General features: G+C 39.7%; 1 protein-coding gene across 1 annotated transcript in view; it reads left to right on the top strand.

Moving 5' to 3' along the window:
• TP53BP2 (tumor protein p53 binding protein 2) overlaps positions 1–22,847 on the top strand; it is a 48,955-nt gene that overhangs the window by 9,001 nt on the left and 17,107 nt on the right. The window contains exons 2-9 of the mRNA XM_081000106.1: positions 8,704–8,851; positions 15,050–15,163; positions 16,253–16,332; positions 18,094–18,195; positions 18,852–19,026; positions 20,186–20,367; positions 20,713–20,877; positions 21,275–21,512. Coding sequence (XP_080856232.1) covers positions 8,704–8,851; positions 15,050–15,163; positions 16,253–16,332; positions 18,094–18,195; positions 18,852–19,026; positions 20,186–20,367; positions 20,713–20,877; positions 21,275–21,512 — 1,204 coding nt within the window. The remainder of the gene's footprint in view (positions 1–8,703; positions 8,852–15,049; positions 15,164–16,252; positions 16,333–18,093; positions 18,196–18,851; positions 19,027–20,185; positions 20,368–20,712; positions 20,878–21,274; positions 21,513–22,847) is intronic.

A 22,847-nucleotide genomic window follows, 5' to 3' on the forward strand; every position in this document is an offset into this window, starting at 1 on the left:
TCTGTCCTTCTTTAACACACTCTGGCCGACAATGCCCAAGAGGAAGGCCTCTGGTTTCTTAGTAAAGGTGTACCTAAACACCTTTTTTAACTCATTATATATCATCTCCCAAAAGGCCTTCACTCTCGGGCAAGTCCACCAGAGGTGAAAAAAAGTTCCTTCATTTTCCTTACATTTCCAACATTTATTGTCAGACGAATGGTATATTTTGGCCAATTTGACTGGGGTCATGTACCATCTATATATCATTTTCATTACATTTTCCTTCAAAGCATTACATGCAGTGAAGTTCAGCCCAGAGGTCCATAACCTTTCCCAGTCTTCAAACATAATATTATGCCCAATATCCTGTGCCCATTTTATCATTACCGATTGACCATTTCGTCTTGTGTGTTCCATTTCAGCAACAAATTATACATCTTTGAAAGTACTTTAGTCTTAGGTTCTAACAGTTCAGTTTCCAACTTTGACTTCTCCACCTGGAATCCTAACTTTTTGTAAAAGTATGAGCATGCTTTCTTGTCTTCAGTGCAAATCTCTGTTTACAGACCTGCTCCTGGAAATAAATAAGTGGATGCAGGGTTACTGGTGTCAGGAAGTCTGTGGCAAGGTGAGCATCAAATTAGGGGAGTTTCCATTTCTTCAGTATCCTTTGCTTGCGAATCTCAGGTGGCACCACCCTTTTCATCATCAAGCAACAGAGAAGTCTGTAAGAATTGTAGCTGGGATGGAATGTCATCTAGTATGTAAGGTCTAGTTCAGCTATCATGTGAAAACTCGTGCTCTACATGGAAGTATATTTGCTGTGTGATCAACACATCATGTGGAGGTTTGGCATGCCACAAGCACCTAGGAAGAATGGAGGCTTCATGTAATGAACCCCACTTACTTATGCTTACAGACATCATGAGTGCCTCCATCTGAAAGTGTAATTTGGTACTACTAACATTGGAGCCAGCCCTTGGTTGAAGAACGTTGAATTTCCTTTTTATAGCATTGTACGCATGTTTACTTCCAACAATTGAGTTTTTCATACAATAGCATCCCTCAGAGCCTCTCTCTGAATACAATTTTGCTGGAGTCCAGCCACCCACTGGCTTCACATAACAGCATTTCTAACTCTGATGGGAGCGGCACCACAGTGGAACTATAGGATTTATTTTTAAGCAAAGTTGCAGCACAAAGCTTGCTTGTGCTTCTGACGTAAGTAATGAGAAACTAAACAATGGAAGCTTAAGGTGTTGCTGTATTCACAACTCTATTTTGCAGAGATGTCATTTTGATAGGGTTAAACTTTAACAAGTTGTGCAAACCTAACATAGTAGAGGGGGCAATCTTATTTCCTTCGGTATGTTGGTGCATTAGCAAAGCTACATCTTTATTGCAAAAATGGTGATTTTGCTGACTTCATTCTGTTTGAAAACAGTATTGATTTTTGAATGCTGACAGTGTGCATTTTTGACAGCATATCAAATATAGAGGTGAGTATGGTGTCTGCTCTGAATACAATCAAAAGGACTGAATCTTTTGTGAAGTTGGTTTGTGTTTGTGTTTGTGTGCATGTGTGTGTGAGAGAGATGTGGGTCCATGAAATGAGGCATAAACAATACAGTCCAAATTTTGGTGACCAGTCTAATTAAATCTATCAAGTTCTAGGAAATGTGACTTCCTTTGATACGGATAATGTTGTCCCTGAAAAGGCAAAACAGGGATAGCCAACATTGTGCCCTTCAGATATTATTAACCTTCAACACCTGTCATTGCTTACCTTGCTGGATGGGGTTGAATGGATTTAGGAGCCTAACAAAATATCTGGAGAGCACCACATTGATTGAAGTATGAAGATCTGGAGAGAAATTAAATAGTAAGTAAAGAAACTTGGCTACTGCAAGGTGATTGAGTGGGTGGTGGGTGCTGAACTCCATACATTCCTGGATGAATTGGTATTTAGACTCAGTTTAGTTGGCTTCTGATCCAGTTTTAGAACCAAAACAACTTTGATGGACAACCTGTGTTGGGTGGGGGGAGAATGTGACCCAGCTGGTTCTCATGCATATATCAAAGGTTTTTTATACCAGTTACTGCGGTATCCAGTTGGACAGACTCTCTGAAGTTGAGGGTTCTCTCCAGTCAAAACTCCTCCTGATGTTTCAGAAGGTGGTACTGGGCAGCTATTGTTTGGCACCATGTATTTATGTTCTTGGTTCTGTCTTGAATATTGTTTAATATTTATATCATCTTTCTCCATCCTAGTGTCCTTCTGACATTTTGGATTGTAAATTCCATTATTGACTAATGGCTGTATTGGCCATTTCTGGCTAGAGCTAATCCAACCACATCTGGAGGGCACCAGCTTGGGGAATGCTGTACTGTATTACCCTCTGGGGGAGATCTTTTGGAGTAAGGCTCTTTCTCCTTTTCATCAAATCCAGATGAGGGAAAAGATGTTCTGAATAGATGTCTAGAGTCAGTAGTTGGTTGGATGAGGACCAAAAAACAAACTCAGTTCAGCTAAGATAGAAGCACTGTTGCCTGGTGATACCTGGCCAGGATATAGGGTTTGGACGGTGTTGCAGAAGCCCTAAAGTAATGGTGGCTAATCTGTGGCTCTCTGGATGTTGTTGGACTATAACTTGCATCAGCCTTAGCTAGCGTGGCGAGTCCTTAGGGATGATGCAAGTTGTTACCAGCAACATCAAGGGTTAATTCAGGTAAGTATTTCCCAGCTGACAGCTTTTGAGAGCCTGCATTAAATAGCAGAAAGAACTTGCAGGTGAGGTGACATCCACATTGCTATAGCAACTTCGTTAGCAGGGATAGGTTTTCTAAGTAGGAAAGATTTCTCAGGAAATTTTCTGTCTTGGAAGTTGTGAGTGTGAGGTGTGACCACATTTTCCTGTTTTGTGGTCTCACTTTAAAAAACAGTATGAACACATTTCTGCGGAGATGAGGTTTATGGTTTGTGGCTCAGTATATGGGAACTGATGATTATTCATAAGTGGGGCTGATTGTGAGCGTCTTAACATGGCAAAAATAAAAATGCTCATAGGCCTATTTGCACTTAGTTTTTCTCTCAGTTTCCCACTCTTAAAAGACAAAGTTTCTCAAAGCATTTTGGGTGCATGTGTTGTTCTTCTGGATTTCAGAATTATTTCTTACTGTCAGAGAGAAACTTGACACCTTTCATAATGCAAGCGATGGAGATCATGATGCCTCAGAGTTGCAAAAGGTCAAGCGTTTTGGTTCTCTTATGGGACAAATAAAGAGGAAAACACTCCCATCTTATTCAGTCCCAGAATAATGCCGCATTTCCTACTGTACTCCACCTACTTTGCATCATAACTTCCTTTCTCATATTTGTGGCTAAATGCCAGAGCTGCACAAACTGAATATTATTTGCAGTTACTCACAAGGCAGGAACATGTGCTGACCGCCACCGATAGATATAGGTAAATCTACTTTTCTTTTACTGTTGAGTCTTGCCCTAGTGCAGTGAGCAATTTATCTCTGAAATAATACAAGATAGCAATGTATTAAATGGGTGAAATAATTTTTAGTAGGTTGGTTTTAGTGTTACTTGGTCTTTAAGCACAGAGAAATTCAGGCATGCTAAGACTGAACAGTTGAATTACGTGAGTAATTGGCCTTGAAAGGTGTGTGATTGCATTTTTGCTTGAATTGCAGCAGAGTTAGGGCCCCCCCCCCCAGTTCTTCTGGTTTCATTTGAAAGCAGCATTTACATATTAGTATGGAATGCTATGTATTAGATTAAAAACCTTCCGTTGTACAGACTGCCTTTTGTCATTCAGAAAGTTGTAGTCAAACAAAGAAACATTTTAGTTGTTGATTTCTTTGTGGTCTGCCTGTGAAGATGTTACACCTCTGCTTTCTGAGATCTGGTAAACCGTTGAAATGAACAATACTTGGAAACTAGAGTTTTAAATGGGTTTCTGGTTTGGGAAAAACTCCAGCACTGTTTTGCCGTTGAAGTGCGTCTATATAATTTTTGTAACAGCTTAATTGCTAGGTTTTTATTGTTTCCTCCTACTCAGCTTAAAATAACTTCTGTTCTCGTTGGAAAATATGAATTAAGAAGCCCTTTATGGCTTCTAAAAAATGGTTATTGCCTATGTCATTCTTTCTAGAATGCAGGTGTGCAGTTATGCTGTATGGAGAAGAGCAGCTGTATAGAATTGAATGTTGATAGACATAAACTACATTAGACTGGCTTTATGTGATGCTAGCTCTTTTTGCGTAGATACCGTAATCTTTACAGGGCCTTTAAAACACTGCAGTTAAAAAACAGTTATTGGTGGCTTAAACATATGTATCAGAAGTGTAGTTTTGTACCATTGGAGTTCAGATTAATGAAAGATATATATACCATTTTGTTAGAGCTTTGAGTACAGCAGCTTCATGAAAGGTCACCTATACAGATGCTGTTTTTTGCATAGGAAACAGGCATGTAAATGTCTCTTGTGCTACCTTATGTATACTCCATCCTTGACATGTTGTGAACTTGAGAAGTAAGCCTTGTGGCTATTTTTTTTGTCCTATTTGTGAAGGGGATGGTACCCTTTAGAAATGTCCTTTGTGGTGCATTCCCTGAACTAACATTCTTCAATTCTATGCCTTTAAAAAAAAACGTACAGCTGTGTCACTGCAAAAGGAAAACAGGTTCTCAGTTTTGAAGGTAATACTTTCTATGCACTCTTTGTTTAAGGCGTAAGGTGAAATAAGCATTTTCATCTTCCATCTGCATTTATGTATTTTTTAAATCCAAGTTAAGCCCTTCTTTGCCTGACCATAGCATGTTAAAGTCTTTTTGTTTTTGTTCTCATTTAGAAGAAATGGGATAAGACAGGTCTGTCCTCCTTTCCTGCATAGTTTGGAGTTAACTTGACATTTTTGTGAGTTGTAGATCTTCAAGCCCGCAACAAGGTGACTCAAATGGTTTTGAAAACTTGATATAAATAAGCATATAAATCAAATTCTAAGTGATTGACAGAATTGAATAAGATAGAAGACTTGAAGACTGCCCGTATTGTGCGTGTGTGCCGCTGACTAAAAGGGGAGTCTACACATGAGTGTTGTTGTACAAGGTTGGGGAGACTCGAGTTCAAATCCCTACTTGGTGGCTTTGGCTCAGTCACCAACTCTCAACCCAACCCACCTCACCAGACTGCTTGTGAGGGTGGAGAGAACCCATTATGCCTCCAGAGCTCCTTGGAGGAAGGGTGAAATAAAATCTGCAACGGCTAACAACGAACATGTTTGTGGTTAACAGGGTAAATACGGTTTCCTTCTTACCATTTTGTATTCATATTCCTGACACGAGGAGCTACAGCTAATCTGTTTCTTGTGAACATCTAGAAAATTGTAGAAAGGATTTTGAAATTAAGTTGATTTTTTTTTAGGGCATATCAGTAGTTAGAAATAGAAATATGGCACACAGAATTGAAAAAGGTGACAGTTTTTTTTAAAGTACTCATCATATGTGAGAAGGTTAAACATTACTTTCTACCATAAGGATTTGTGTAGTAAAGCTATATTTACAATAAGCAATCTGGCAACAGTGCTGGGGAACCTGGCATTTCAAAGAACCCTTAGCATAGCTTTAGCACTGAATAGTTCAAAGAAGAAATACACTTAATGCAGGCTGTCTCTCATTATAACTTACCGCTTCAAATCCCCACTCGTTTTTCCTGTTTCACCTTCTTCTTCCGGCTGCAGGGTGTGTTGGAGCTCTGCCCTACAGCGAGTAATATGATGTAGAGATGTTCAAGGTATATAATTGGCATGTGAGCAGGCAGGTGTTTGATGAAGGAAGGTGTGGAAAAGTTTTTGAATTACAATTGGGTAACAGATGATGTGAGAGCAAGAGAAGGTGTAACTTGCATCTATGCAAGTTACACAGGAATGATATCCCATCCACATACTAATTTTCAAAGATACAAACTCATTCTCCTCCCTCCCCCCACAAAAAACCCCCCCAGTTGTTTCCCTTTCTGACACGGGTAGGTTCTCTGTTCAGCAAGAATCATCAGCCTCCTTCGATGTAACCCAATGGTTAGGCGATTTTTCTTTTCTAGAATCATGGTCAACTAGTAATGCAGCTCTTGGTGAATTTTATCAGTACTTTCTAATACAATTTTAGCATCTTTATATGCTTTTATGGCACACAGTTTCACATACTGAAAACGTGATTGTATATGAAAAATGACGAGGTGCATTGAGTCAAAGTTTGTTTTTGGCGATGTAACGTGAAGGAGGATTTTGTGCCTTCTGTTTAAAGTGTCTGCAACTAAGAACTCTAGAAAGCAGCAATGATGTGGTATGTTGGTTAAAATTATATTTTGTATATCTGTATCAAGATATATTAGGAATTTGGATGCTCATAACTACTATGAGCTCAGAGCTAGTATAACATCAGCTGAGTTGTGAACTCCCTTGATAGCCTTAAGCTAATCTTGAGCTCCTTCCACGCCATCTGCTATAGGGTGACAATACTGCCTCACCTTACAGAGCTATTGAAAGTATTATTAAGATATGGGAAACATTTTGATGTCTTAAGAAAAAGTGGTGCGTAAATATAAAGTTATTGCTTTAAAAAGTGTTATGAGAGATGAGGTCTTGTTTCGATTTAGCAGCTCAGTTCAGACAACATGCTAAACCTTGGATTGAACTTGTAAATATTTAAACAAACACCTGTGGTTTAGAGCTGTGTGTCTGGTCGTAGCTCCATTCAGTGTGCTGGTCTTTGGAGGCAGAACAATGGCCACCATGTAGTTTGTCAACTCACACATCATGTCAAGCCATATGTAGCACACACGATGGTTTCTAATTCCTGTATGCTACCCAGTCACAAGCCGTGGTTTGATTTGATGTCTAACCAAACCTGAATGTTAACAAGTTTTAAAAGTTATTTTTAAATGACAGGGAAATGCGTGTTCTCATCTACCTAATCTGCGTAACTCAGTGTGCTGTCACATAATTTGAAGCGTATGTGTGTGTTGGAATCAAGCGTCTGGCTTGGAACTCTGGCTTTGATTTTATATCTCTTAAACATTTTTGCTGATGGACCTATAAATGAAATATTAATTAGTGGGATGATAGTAACTCCTGTTGAAGATATTTTGCTGCTAGAAACCTTAAGTTTGGCAGCTGTTGCAGATATCAAAGTTCAAGGTAGCTCCAGGAAGCAAATAAACGGATTAATTATTTAGTCATCAGTTAGATCATAGTTGCCTGCAATTTGCTTAGCCTAAACTACGACTGAAATTACCTTTAGTGAATACTGGACATACCATTTAACCTGAAGAAGCGGCCAGCTTCAGAGTTCATGAATTTATTGAGGGATCACTTTGCCATTTCTTAAAACAGAGCTAGGGTAAGACCTACCACAACTTAACCTTCAATGCCTAAATTAAGAGAATGGTTAGCTCAAATAGATTTCAGAGTTAGTCTAATGAACACTACTTAATTTGCAATGTAGTATATAAAAATGACTTAGAAAATGAATTATTTTGAAACAAAGTGAAGAAGGTTATGACATTATTTTAAGATTCATGGTTACAGATTTTGGGCAGAGGTGGGCCTAGATAACATTGGCTCTTTCAACACATAATATTCTGTGCTTCCAGAGTGGCTTTCTAATTAACATGGATTTTATTCCTGTTGTAAGCTTGTTAATTTTGGAGTGATAATGGGCCATGTGATGGTGAAATCCAGATGCTTAGCACCTCTTTAGGGGATTGCAAACAGTTTTGTATATAGCACTAGGTGGTTGGGGATTCATATAGCAAGATACCACCTGTTTAAATGTATTACTTTAAATAGCAACAAGTTTTTATCTGGTTATTTGAACTTAATCTCTGGAGTTGTGTGATGTTGCTTTTGGCTGAGTTGGGTCATACAAATAATATATATATTTATAAATTAAGCAAGTATGTTCTAGGAAATGGCTCTGTGCCTTATCCAAAGTTGCATTCATCTGAGCTGTAAGGATTTTTTTTTCCAGGAGTTGGCGCCTTTCAAGCTGTTTGTACTTTTACATACAAGAGCATGATCCTTTATGCTGTATTGTGTTTTTAATATTTGGTTGGGAGCCGCCCAGAGTGGCTGGGGAAACCCAGCCAGATGGGCAGGGTGTGTGTGTGTGTGTGTGTAATATATATATATATATATATATATATATATATATATATATATATATGGATGAAGCATGTAAACCACCCCAGACGTCTCCTTTTGTCTGGATAATTCTACAGTGGTACCTTGGGTTACAGACGCTTCGGGTTACAGACTCTGCTAACCCAGAAATAGTACCTCAGGTTAAGAACTTTGCTTCAGGATGAGAACAGAAATCATGCTCCGCGGCAGCAGCAGGAGGCCCCATTAGCTAAAGTGGTGCTTCAGGTTAAGAACAGTTTCGGGTTAAGAATGGACCTCCAGAATGAATTAAGTTCTTAACCCGAGGTACCACTGTATGTCTTTATCCTCTGTAGCCAATTGCTATACAGTGTTGCTTTTTATAGAGAAATAATTGAAGCAGTATATTTGGGCTCCATTCCAGTCAGGTTGTCACATAGAAGAAAACTAAAGAGCTAACATTGAGGTTTCTGCTTCTAGAAACTTCCATCAGTGAGAACCAGAGATAAAATACATTTAGGATTTATGGGACTCTGATCTGCTCTCTTCCAGATGTTTCTTACTGTGTACCTCAGTAACAACGAGCAGCACTTCACTGAGGTGCCAATCACCCCAGAAACGACCTGCAGAGATGTAGTGGATTTGTGTAAAGAGCCTGGTGAGACTGAATGCCACCTGGCTGAAGTGTGGTGCGGCTCAGGTAAGGGAAACATGCCAATTGTAACCTGCCAGGCATCTAGATAAGTGTCTCTCTAGTTTCTTTTAACACCAGGATTAATTGAACTTTTAATTAAGGGATCACATGAGTTCATATAATGATTTGCATTGTGCAGCTTTGTTTTTAATATTAGTTGCCTTCATGTTAGTGTAAAATGAAAACCAGACTATTACAGTGGCAGCAGCAAACAATTGTCTGCGGATCAGTTGCTCCTCTCCCAGCTGGTCTTGGAGTGAAATTACAGGCTTTTGTTTCACAGTCTATAAGAGGCCTTGGCTTAGCCTCTGTCAAGGCATGCCCTTACATGGTACCCAGAGTAGTGAGAAAGAAAACCTCTCTGAGGATCCACAGGTGGAAACGGCCTCCAAGGCAGCCTCCACCTCCCCAAAGGGCTGCTCAACACTTTTTTTTTTGTCCACCTGTATGCTTTCTTGATATTTTATAGCTTTGTTGTTTAGTCGTTTAGTCGTGTCCGACTCTTCGTGACCCCATGGACCAGAGCACGCCAGGCATTCCTGTTTTCCACTGCCTCCCACAGTTTGGTCAGTCTCATGTTTGTAGCTTCGAGAACACTGTCCAACCATCTCGTCCTCTGTCGTCCCCTTCTCCTTGTGCCCTCCATCTTTCCCAGCATCAGGGTCTTTTCCAGGGAGTCGTCTCTTCTCATGAGGTGGCCAAAGTATTGGAGCCTCAGCTTCACGATCTGTCCTTCCAGTGAGCACTCAGGGCTGATTTCCTTAAGAATGGATACGTTTGATCTTCTTGCAGTCCATGGGACTCTCAAGAGTCTATAAGCTATTTTATAGCTTAACAAAGCTAATATAGTAGGAGGGCCAGAGGTGTAGCGCTTTGGCAAAGCTGGTGACTTGTGAGTTCTTCACACAAGACACAAATGTGGGTTCCCCCACATCTTTAAGGTAAATGTAAAATCTGTCTTGGCTAGAATGTATATTGACTTTGAAATTGGCTCTTTTAATTGGCACAAGAGAGGCTCCAATGTGCATTGGGCATTCTACTCTATGCCAGGGGTGGGAAACATCTTCTGGCCAGTGGGCCGTATGCTGACCTTGCGAGCAGATGGGTGAGGCTGCCAGCCTGTCAGTTACTTGATGTCATTATGATGATGGTTGGCAACTTCAAAAGATGTTCGCTGTCAGCGCCAATTAGCACTAAAAGCAACCCTTTTTGAAGGTGTGATTGGAGTTGACAGATGATTGGAGCTGACATCTTGCCTTCCAAAAAGCCTGCTGTGCCCAACTGTAGGTATGAATGGATTCAAGGAACAATCTGGAGGGCACTTTAAGCTCCCTGCAGCTGCCTCCTTCCTTGGCTTCAAAGACAACATCAGGGCAGGTGGGCATAGTTTGGTGGAAATGGCCTCACCTGACAAATGAGGATCCATGGCAGGCGTAATTTGGCCCATTGGCTAGAGGTTCCCCATAGCTTGCTCTGTAGGTTCTGTAAAACTAGGTTCTGCTCTTTCCACAAAATTATTGTGAATAAACAAATGATATAAAGAATTATTATGCAAGCATTTATCTAGCAAAATGCTTTAAAAAATCCCAGAAGAGAATTGGGGATTTTCACTTCGAAAGTGGGCACTTAAATTCTGGACATGGCCCCTGAAATTAATGTGGAATACCACATTTATTCATGAGTGAATGAACAGCAACAATTTTAGAATTGATATAGGAGAAGAAGCCTCATACTGAAGCTAAGCATGGTAGATAAAGTGAAGTTAAAATGTTGTTCCCCCTCAACCCATGTATTCAAATTTTTGAAACCACTCCTAATTATATGTACGACTATGATGAATCACAAAGCTACTGAAATCATGGAAGCCTCTTGTGTAAGCTTGGTGGGTATGTACCATCAAGGGGTATTCTTTGTATTAAGTTGTTAGGCTACTACCCAGCTCTTCTCACTTTTCTTATCTAGTATCTTTACACAATGGTTCTTTGTCACATTGAGCAGTGATGGCTGTTTGAATAGAGTGGCATTGGTTTTAAGTATGCTGTGTTGACATGCTTTACCTAGGTCAGCTTGCCAAAAGGGTGCAACAGAACAGGTTGTGACATTAGTACAGCAGTTATTCTGCATTGTCCAAAACACTGATTTCCTGATACCGTTACTCATCAGATTAGTTTTTTAATAGTTTCCTCGCTTTGCCTGACCCATAAGATTGCACCCTGATTATATGTCTGAATCCTCAGATTTTCTGTTCTATTCACTTTATATGATTTTATATTGCTGTTTTATATTCTGTATTATTATTATTGATCAGTTTGCCACCCTGGACTTCTTCAGAAAGAAAGGCATGACATAAATGCAACTAATAGGGAGCTTGCTTTTTAGATTGTACTTTAGAGATTTTGCCCTGCTATGTTTAATACAATGTATGTGGAAATATGTTTCAGATGTTTGAAGCATTCAGCTGTGAATGCACACTGAAGACACGTGTAGGTTTGCCAGTATACCTGTAAATTCTAGAAACAAATTTTGTATCATACAACCTTATTGATAAGAGCAAACTCGAGACTTTCTCCAATGCTGATTATATTTAATTGGATTGAGGATGATGTGTCTGTGGAACAAAAGCCTTTTGTCAAAATTTTGCTGATTGTAGCTAGAGTAGTGTAGGTCTGAAAATGGAAGGGCTCTCAATCCCCATATAGACGGGACTGGCTATTGAAATCCTCAATTAGCAGAAAATGATGAATTGGCTAATCTGGTTTATTAGAGGTATTTTTCACAGTACAAAATTTTCTGAGAGGTGACTGTTTTGTGAAATAGTGTAATATGAATTTTATTTGAAATAAATTGAATTATGTAGCTTTGTATTTATGAATAAATGAGCTTAAAAAATTAAGAGGTTTTTTAAAAAAAAATTAATGCAGCAGAACTCTCAGCTCTTTGATAAGCCTGTCCTTTTATATTGACTGCTGGTTCCATGGTAAAGCTGGTCTACTTGTTGTTGACAGTTTATTGCCTGTAAATGGGGGTGTCCATCAGTGTATCAGCCAGCCAGCCATGCTACATGATACCTTATTCCTCCAAATTTCCCCCTACAGTCAGTATTCTGTGGCCACAGAACACACTTTGTTCTCATTGGGTTATATTTGTGTTTCTTCCTAGCATTTCCCCCTTAAAATTGTACTTTTGCAAACTTTGGGGTTTCTCCAAGCCTGCTGGTACCTCTTCCTTCTATGTGAATGATGTTTGGCTGTATAAGTAGCAGCATTCACAGAAATAGTGGAAGTGATTATGCATTAGCAACATTTATTTATAAAAATACTTACTGTAATATTAAAAATATCAAGGCAGTGTACAACAATATATATAAAAATGATGTCCACTGCTTTGATAGATATAGATATAAACACCAGAAGAGTCAATGCATTGAGAATCCTAGCAAAAAAAGGGCATTTCCTTAACTTTTAGCTAATTTTTACTAGAATATTGTCTAAAACTACCATAAACAAATCGGCTTAGCCTCATCCAGACCCTGCTTATTCTAAATGATAGCGATACTTTCCTTTGTGATTTACAAGATGAGCTGTTTAGCTGTCTAGACAAATAACCACGGTAGCTGCTTTTTCTGTAACAGTGACCTACTTGCTTATACTGTAAAACTAATCAGCTTTGACAGTAACCCCAGAAAATTTCCTTCTTAGGTTGTTTCAACATGGCTGCAGTTTTTTCCCTCCTTAAAGAAAACCCTTTTGTTTTTTAAAAAATTAAGCTAAGAACCTGTTAGACATCATAAAAATCCTACACATCTTGTAGGAAAGTTTATAATGAGAACCACAATTGAACTACTGGAATATAAAAAAGGCTTACATGCAGGGGTAGGGTGTGGTGTCCTAATGTCATTAATCATTTGTACACTTCCATCTTTATCCTTGAATGAAGACAAACATTATTGTCTCACTAAACTAGCAATTGCCTATCATTATGACCAGTTTTTACCGTAATCTATTCTGTGTTCATTACCTTTTGTTTTTATGTCTTGTCCCTATAGAGCATTCAGTAAAATTGGAAGCTTGCTGTTATTAGGCATTTGGGTGCTACCATGATAAAAGTATAGGTTTTTTATTTTGCCTTTAATTCAGATTGAATATGGTGGGAAGAATTTTTTTTAAAAAAGTTTCAGCCAGGGCTGTCAGCAGGGCATTATTTTCTAAATAAGTGCTGTGTTTCTTTTCATCTAAAAAGTTCCTTCCTTCTAAAATAACAATTCAAAAGACTTCCTTTTTAAATTTATGTAACTAAATAGAGCTGTACAGTTGCACCCTGGCTGACAAACGCCTTGTGACTCGGAACGTTTTGGCTCCTGAACGCTGCAAACCCGGAAGTGATTGTTCTGGTTTGCGAATGTTCTTTGGAACCCAAATGTCCGTCACGGCTTGGTTTACAAACATTTTGGAAGGCGAATGGACTTCGGGAACGGATTCCGTTCGACTTCTGAGGTACGACTGTATTAGGATTGTGTGACAGACATGTTATCAAAAATATATTGACTGGATCCTAGTGAACTAGTTCTACAACTCATGGTCAGCTTGGCAGCTTAAACCAGAGTTAAACAAAGCCAAAGTTTCCTTCCCTACCAGACGAAGCAACAGTTTAACATGTAATGTGTACAAAGCTTAATGAATTGACACCATGGTACCATCCATTAGATTTACTCAAACCTGTCCCCTGAACTGGGACAAGGGATATTCTTGTCACTGTTGCATGCACCATTAGGGCTCCATCCAGTAGGATTCAGTTGCATAGGGGGATAGGAAGTTGCCTTATGCAGAGTGTGACCATTAATCTATCTAACTCTGTATTGTCTACACTGACTGGCAGTTGCTCTCCAGGATTTCTGACACAATTCCTTCCCAGCCCTACCTGGAGATGCTTGAGATTGAACCTTAGACCTTCTGTACGCAAAGCTGGTGTTCTGTTCTTTCCTGCACTGCAATGGGTAACGAGGAATTTCTAAACTGGAAATGCTAAGCTTCTGTTTAGGGTTCAGCAATGAGAAATGGAAGTCTTGTGCAACATGTTTGCAGTGTTTACTTGTACCCTACTTTCAGCCCGAAACAGGACTCCAAGGCAGCAATGTTCAAGAAAGATTTGAACTGAAAAGGCTGTTTCTATAAGTTAAAGGTCAAATTGGGGGAAAAGAAATCGGTGAACAGCTCTCCATAAGCTGGACCTTTTTCTCTCCAAACACTTTCTGTTACCTGAAGTTCATTGCTAAATGAGTGCATAGAAAGCATAGCAGAGGCATATTCTGTTAAGAGTATTTTGCTTAATCCTTTAAGTCCTCTCCATCTTTGTGTCTGTAACATGAACATTTTTAAGCAAGATGCACTGAGTTGATGATAAGTGTACACAAATAGTTAAGCTACATGAAAAAATAACACCCCGAGAATTCAAGAGGATGAGATATTAAAACAGAATACAGTGGTACCTCTAGTTACGAACTTAATTCATTCCGGGGTCCGTTCTTAACCTGAAACTGTTCTTAACTAGAGGCATGCTTGCTGCCACTGCGCCACCGGCACATGATTTCCATTCTTATCCTGGGACAAAGTTTTCAACTCAAGGTAACTCTTCCAGGTTAGCGGAGTTTGTAACCTGAAGCGTTTGTAACCTGAGGCGTTTGTAACTCGAGGTACCACAGTATGCCGACATATTTGGCACATGGGCACATTTGCAAACTGCAGAAGCTGCAATCACACTCGCTGCAACAAAGCACACACCACATCCTATTTTCTGCTGTTAGAATGCTTCTTTAAAGCCAGATTTTAGCAGAAGGTGAGGCATCTGCGTCTGCATGTGTACCCAGAGCTGCTACACTGGCGACTTCTGAGATGCGTCTTGCCCATGTGTGTTGCTGTATTTATTGGTAAAAGGGACATAGCTTTCGGTATCAAGTTCTCTGGTTTGTTAGGAAAGCACTTCCCTGTTTCACCTTCCACCCTTTTAAAGACTGCTTTCACATGATTCAAAAGGGACATACTCAGTGTGGATGAACTCTGCAACTTTTGAATAGGAGGCTGTGATGGATACACTGCAAATACACCTTTGGTTCATCACATAAAATATCCTATGGAGGCAGGTTTTGTTTATTACCTTACTACTGAAAGAGAGAGAGAATATAGAGAGAACTTGCTCTGTATCTTTCAGAGCGCCCTGTAGCTGACAACGAGCGCATGTTGGATCTTCTGCAGCGCCATGGAATCCAGAGAAATGAAGTTAGGTTCTTTCTTCGCCATGAGCGGTCTCCTAATCGAGAAGCAGGTGAGTGTTAATTCTACTTTTTTGAGTTCAAGCCCAGTGTGAAACTTTGGAGAGGGTGCAGTGGCTCTTCATGCAAGTTCCTTTAACCTAAATTAGGGGTGGGGAACTGGGTTTGACTGGCGTGCAGGATCCTGAGGCTCCTGAAGCTCCACAGGCCCTTTTGACAGGTGGGACATGACACGAGACAAAGCATTTACCATCATGGTTTGAAATCACACTGACCGGGCAAATACGCAAGGCTTTGCTGATGCTACTAATGGGTGTTGCTTGCAAACCTGCTTTCGACAGGGAGTTATGTAATTACCTACCTCACACCTGACATAGTTAGGACCTCTCTTGGCCTTATTTAGGCCTACTGGCTGGAGACTCCCCACTGGTGGCTTAGATGTATTGGATACCCAGCTGTGTGGAAGGCAGAAGTACAGCAGAATGTAAAGCTCCCAGGATTGTGTGATGGAAATCTCCTTTTAGAGGCACATTAATGCTTTTGCCAACTGGATAAATGTTGCATTCCATACTTGCTTCTTGTTGAATTCAGTGATGCAGTGATTTCAGAAACCACAATTTCTTTTTCTTAATTCATGTCTATTCTTCATGTTCTTTACTGATTAATCAGGAAGCCCCTTTGGCTGTTTTGGTTGGCTGGGACATGTGTTTGAATTTTTGTCACAATTGCAAGCTAGCTATGGTGCAATGAAGCTAAAGGGTCCCTGTTTCACAGACCAGCTTAAAAGCTGAGTTCATGCAAACCATTTATTTGGCCTGCTGCTATTTTTTAAAATATATATAACTTGTCCACTTTAATTTTCATGAAAAAGGTACCTCTTGTTTCTCTTCTCTTGTCCCCTGCATATCTGACAAGGTTAATACATTTATTGCACAGGCAGCATTTTGTATGGCAGGGCTGCTGTTGTGCTTACATTGATTTTCAAGTGTTGTTGGATGACTTTGTACCAAGTCTGAAACTGCAAACCTGCTTGTTTCTTCATTTCCTCCTCCCAACCTTGTAGAGAGGTAGTTTATATTAAAAGCATTCTTCTTTTTTTAAAAAAACTACTTACCTCCCCCCCCCCCTTTCATACTTAAAAGGGAGCGGACCAAGAGTGCAAGATCCAGGCTTGAAGAGAAATGGTGTAAAAATGCCCGGTGAGCGGAGAATAGAGAATGGAGTAAGTATTTAGCATAAAACTACTTAAATGCAATCAAGGAAATAATTTCCTTTTGGTTTACAAATTTATTTTTTCTCCAGAACACCTAATTATTAAATTAGAAATATTTATACAACTTCCATGGTCAGTTCTTATATTAGTTAATAGGTTCAATCACAGAATACTACCCGGTCTCTGAAGGGATTTCACTTTGTGATGAGATCTCTCTGTATTTTGTTACTATTTTTTGAAGAAAAGCATGTAAATTCTCCTCATGTGAAGTCTAGATTGAGGAATCTCAAACTGGCTGCAAAAAGCAGGAGGCGGGGAGCCCTCTTGCCAGTTAGAAATATGTGACCAGTCTGCTCTGTATTTGTTTGGGGGGGGGGAGCCTCAGCAGAACAGGCTGAGTGTTTTGCCCAAGGTTTCATGTTCCAAGCCTCCCAAGAAGTGATGTGGGAACCAGTTGCTTTAATAGCCACTGTGTAGTATAAAGTGTGAGGCTTCCTGACATTACTGGTATCAATTCAACCTTTTCAAAAGCCCACAGAAGTCACCAATCCTCAAAGTATTTACTAGCCTGTCAAGAAGTCAGTAGCTTGCATTTCCTTGCTGGCCGCGAAGAAAAGAAGCTAGCTCCTTCACAACCAGCATGGAAATTCAAGCTCCTGGGCTCTTAACAGGTAAAAATAAAAAAAAAGGTGCCTTCTGACATTGGGAGCTGGCAGGGATGTGATGACCTGTCCCTCCTCTACCTGCCTGCACTCTCATTTTCATGGTATTCCTGGTCACCTATGGTCACAAAGTTGTTTATGGCTACCTGGCAAATTGTATCTTAGGAATTGAGAAAATAGTCCTTAATTTTAAAAAGTTAGAAGTTTAACATATTTAGACTATGTGAGAGGGGTGGGATAGACATGTGTCAAAAAGAGGTTCAAAGATTCTCTCAAGGCAAATCTAAAAAAAAAGTAGTATAAATACCGACAACTGGGAAACACTGGCCTGCGAGCACTCCAATTGGAGAACAGCCTTTACCAAAGGTGTCATGGGTTTTGAAGATGCCTGAACTCAGGACAAAAGGGTGAAACACACTAAGATGAAGGCACACTTGGCAAATCCTCACCATGATCAACTCCTGTCCAGAAACCTATGTCTCCACTGTGGAAGGACGTGTGGATCCAGAATCAGCCTTCACAGTCACTTAGGGACTCATTGTTAAAACCGTGCTTATGGAAGACAATATTCCTTGGCAAAGAAGAAGAAGAGACATGTGCCCAGTATAATGATGTTCTTCGAACCTTTGCTGGATAGGTTTTTCTTGATGCTCACCATGTTTGGGATCTGAAAAAATTGTCTTTCGCACTCCAAAATCAGTTCCTATGTGTTTGTGTTGTGTCATTGCCTGAACCCCGCTACAGCATGTGGCTTGACTCTGTTGTTGGGGTTGTGCACCTGCTTCTGACTTGTGGTGCTCTGTGGATCAGGATGGAGCAAATTGATGTCTGGATTCTATTAGTTTGAGTTGGAGGTTGAACATGGATGACCCCTGTGTACCTTCTGGTTTGGTGATTGTCCAGAATGCACTGGAACAAAAGTATGCTAGTAGCCTGTTTATATCTTCTTCAGTAGTCCTTGCTTTTTACCTTCCACCATGTCTCCAAAATGGTACAGCAATCAGGCCTTTAATTCTGAAGCCAGATGGGCAATGTACTATATAGACTTCAGCACAATAGTATGCTTATACCAAACTCTTACATATTTATATATATTTAATTACTGAAGGTCAATGCTCCTCGGATGGATATGACTCTAGCTGAATTGCAGGAAATGGCATCACGTCAACAGCAACAAATAGAGGCCCAACAGCAAATGCTGGCTAACAAGGTTTGTTGAAATAAGTTTTCCCCCTGTAAAAATTACCTATGAATAAAAAAGTATGAGAAAAGCAGCTTCTAAAAATGTGAATTTTGTAAAGCGCTAAATATTAAAAGTGGCATCCTTGGATTTCTTAGACTGTTTTGGGGGCAAACAAGTTAGTTACTGTGGACTGAGAGCTGTGCCTTAATTTGGCCATGACCACCTTCAGTGCCAAATGTTATGTGTTCTTTTTGAATATATCATATATGTGTTAGGAAATCCTGTGGTTTCCTGAAAAGTTGCTAGAGTTCTGAACTGGGAAGATCGGTTATTGAAGGCATGCGTTTCTAAAAGAGAGTTTGCTCTTTTTAAAAAGAGAATTGCAGTGTTTTTGTCTCCAGCCTTTTCCTTGGAAGCCATTTTTAATGATATAAATTGCTGTGGCTGGAGGAAGATATGGAAACCCTAAACTATTTGTTTAGCTTTGTACACTCATCTTCCTTTAGTTTAGTTGGGTTTTTAAATATTTTTAGTAATTATGTGAACTGCAGTGCTTATTATTGTAATGCGCAATGCATAAGGTGAAGTAGGTTTTCTCTGCTCTAGAAATCATATGTCATTAGTATAACACCATTAAATAGCTTAATCACAATGAGCATAATGCTTGTTCTGTTGACATGTAGGAGCAGCGGTTAAAATTTCTGAAACAGCAGGACCAACGGCAGCAACAACAAGCTGCAGAGCAGGAAAAACTCAAAAGATTAAAAGAAATTGCTGAGAATCAGGAAGCCAAGTTGAAGAAAGTGAGAGCTCTCAAAGGTCACGTGGAACAAAAACGGCTCAGTAATGGGAAGCTAGGTGAGTTGCTAGAGGTTTTTTGGATAACTGGTTTATAATGTCTGTTTCAAGTTAGTGTTCAGATGTTCCTACCTAGAATTGTTTAGATATTGGCTGTATTCTCATATAATGTTGGGTCATGGTTTATTCAACAATTGAGTTGTCTCACAGACAAGCAAACAAGCAAGCCATGGCATGTTTCTCCAAAGCATGGCTTGTTTTCCAGCTACTCTTGCCTCATGCCTCTGTAGCTTGGTGAGTATCTAGAGTGGGGTGGGCAAACAAACCATGGTTAAGCAAGGCTTTGTATTGAGGCATAATGCTAAAACACAGTTAAAACAAGCCATGGTTTTTTAAACCAACAACAAACTTTCAGTGTGGCAGACCTTGCCTTGTAGAACTGCCTGCCTCTAGAGGTTTGGCCTGCCTATCTTTAGACATCATCTGAAAACTCTTGTCTAGACAGTTCAGTGTGATTTCCACATTTTAACCAACCAGTATCCACTGATGTTTTCTCGGTGTTTTTAAATGACATTTTTATTGATACTTTGACTGATTTTATTATATTTGTATGTAGTAAGCCACCTTGATAAAATTTTTGAAAGTGAAGATCATAAATATTTCAATAAACAGACAAATAATATTGATACTGATATTCTCCCTTGCTTTGATATGGTACATTTTGCAAGTGTATCTTCCCAACTCTGAATTTTTCTTGTTCCTCCCCAGGCTGTTTCAATGCAGCAAAAAGTGTACTGTAAATGAATTCAGAGGCATACAGTCCAATATCATTTTATAGCTCCCTTACCTAGCAGAAAATTGCTTCAATTCAAACTCTGTGTGGCACTACCTTCTTCAGATCCTAGAACAAAATCTCTCAAATTTGTTCAGGGCTTAAATAATGCACATCTACCTGTCTTCTCCTCCCCCCCCCCCCACAAAAGAGTGAAAAATTTTTTTGATGAAAAAATAGTGCCCAGAAGACCTTTCTTCTGATAAATAAACTATATAAATTCTGAAGCTGATAACTTGATAGCTTGATCAGCTGTCTAGCTTCTGATTGATGTAACCTTCTTTGAGCTTCTGGTCATATCTTCCCCATTAGCAGCTGCCTTGGAAGCAGCCAACATTTGGTCATCTCTCAGCAACAGCCATTGTGTTCTGTCTTCTTCCTCTACAGTGGAGGAGATTGAGCAGATGAACAGTTTGTTCCAGCAAAAACAACGAGAGCTGGTACTGGCTGTGTCAAAGGTAGAGGAACTTACTAGGCAGTTGGAGATGCTGAAGAATGGCCGGATTGATGGTTACCATGACAACCAGTCAGCTGTCGCTGAGCTTGACCGACTGTACAAGGAGCTTCAGGTAACTGCAAGACTGCTCTACAGACCTGGAGTAAGGGAGGCGGGCAGGTCACACATTGCCTTGCGAAGGAATTTGCTTTCACCTCTTGTCTCTGACAAAGCCAGAATTGTCCAACCTGCTTAACAGTCAGCCTAGTTTGTGTCTTCTGTATTATTCTCAGTGTCGATTATTGTCTACCTGACGCACTTGTGTACAGAAGCAAAGCCCACCCAGAACTTCCATGCGGGCTCCTACCCTTTCAGAACTTTTTTTTTTAATATAAAAAAAATAGTTTCGTGCATCATGGCAACCACCCTGGAAGTTATTTATTTTGCATTCCTAATTTCCCCTCCTGAATGCATTCAGCTGAGGAACAAACTGAACCAGGAGCAGAATGCCAAGCTGCAGCAACAGAGGGACTCTTTAAACAAACGCAACTCAGAGGTGGCAGTTATGGATAAGCGTGTTAATGAGCTGAGGGAACGGCTGTGGAAGAAGAAGGCTGCGCTGCAGCAAAAGGAGAATGTCCCGGTGAGTGCCAGGCGCCCCCCCCAACCCCCACAAAAATGCTACTCTTAACACTGAAGTATTTGCCGAGAAGTATTTGGTGAGAAGTTGCTGAGAAGCTTTGTGTCTGCCATATCCCTAACATTTTCATTGTAGCATGAAAACCGCTTTAAATAATACATTAGCATTAACCTATTTAGTCCTTTATAAAGGGAAGAGCGGTTCCCACACCTTTAGTGCTTTCTTTCCACGAAAGAAAATATATTGTGTATACAGAGCCTATACTGTGTGTGTGTGTGTGTGTGTGTGTGTGTGTGTGTGTGTTCGTGTGTTCGTGTGTTCCTGGCCGGGGGGGGGGGGAGAGATTCCCCAAAAGATGGATTGCTTAATTATTTCTTAAATCTTGATGCATCTTGTGTAGGTGTCTCCAGATGGGAATCAGCCACAGCCAGTGGTATCTACTCCAAGTAGAGTGGCAGCTGTTGGTCCTTACATCCAGTCTTCCACCATGCCACGCATTGCCTCAAGGAATGAACTTTTAGTCAAACCAGTCTACCCTGATGGGACTTCAGCCTTGCAAGCCCCTGATGGTCCATTGAAAACGCAGACTCTCCCAAACATGAGAGCTGGGATTCTTTCACAAGTGAAAGCTCCTGGAGGTAACTATATATATATCATCATTATTTTCTTCCGGTTTTTATTAATGCAAAGTGTGCTGGTGTTTCCTGTTGTCGCCGGGTCCATATTTTTTTAATGCTTCTGATGCAGAACTTGCTAAGTATAGCATTTAGCCATCTATGTTTAATTTAGCTGTTTGAAAGGAACATTTTTCTTGAAGTAACTAATCTTTTCTCTCTCTGTTTCCTCTAATCATCTTAACTAGGTGAGAGGCAGTGCATTCTGTATGGTAGTTTCAAGAATAAATGAAATCATAAATGCTAAACAGTGATCATTTAGACATATATTCAACACACTCACTGCTCAACAAGATTTTTTTTAATCTCAGCATTAGTTCCATTTATATCATATGGCAATATCCCATGTTTCTGGCATTAGTGTTTAAGCATAATCCTGAAAATAAGGATTTTATTGGATAATGCTGTATTTGTAAATTGTAAATATTAGAAGCAAGTTGGTTATCCAGAAGAAGAGGCACTGTATAGTTAATTCTTTGTATGGTATTCTTGCTTTGTCTTCAGTGAGCAAGAGTGTTTATGGATTTCAATCTTGCTATTAAAAACACTTTGAGAACCTATTTTTTGTGAAGTGCTTATGAAAGTTGTACAAAATACTCATGTCCCAATATGTACAACTGTTAAAAGAAGACTGTACATGTCTTTGAAATCTTATTTTTGGTAAGCTTGAGCTGTTTGGTGTTTTATCCTAGTTTTAAAGTTACATATTTTAATTATAGCATAGAAATAGGATGCATTAATTTTAAATTGTGCATTCTCTCCCTGCCTCTCTCTCAGTAGTCCATTTGCTCAAGCAGTGCTAAGTGTTCTGTGAAAACTACCTTGTTATTAAGCCTGTGAGATTTGTGAATGTTAGGCTTGCGTTAGGGGAGATTTAATTCACATTCCTCTCTATCTATGAATTCATGTGAGTGGTCTTCAGTGAATTAAGCCTGTTTTAGCGTTCTCCATCTGCAAGAAAAAGGAATTACGACTTTCACTTAGTTATTGTTACAAGGATGATAGATAGCTACTGAGTGTTGTAACGCAATGCATTTTTGTATAAAGGCTACAGCTGCTGCTCCAGAAATTAAGAGATCATATGGAGGCGCCAGATTTGTTGATAGCCGATTATAAATATCAGTTATCAACAGAGTTCTTGTTATGAATTTGTACTGATTTTTAAAAGCAAGTTGTGCTTACCAATACGTAAACCGAGTTTCCATTTCCGTAAGTTAATTCCTTTATCTGGGTACTTGTAGGCAGTATCCCTACAAGCTGTGTAATGCTACCAGACCTCACAATCAGTGTAGTCCTTGG

The sequence above is a fragment of the Podarcis pityusensis genome, assembly GCF_964106645.2.
Source record: "Podarcis pityusensis genome assembly, chromosome: 3".
NCBI classification, from domain to species: domain Eukaryota; kingdom Metazoa; phylum Chordata; class Lepidosauria; order Squamata; family Lacertidae; genus Podarcis; species Podarcis pityusensis.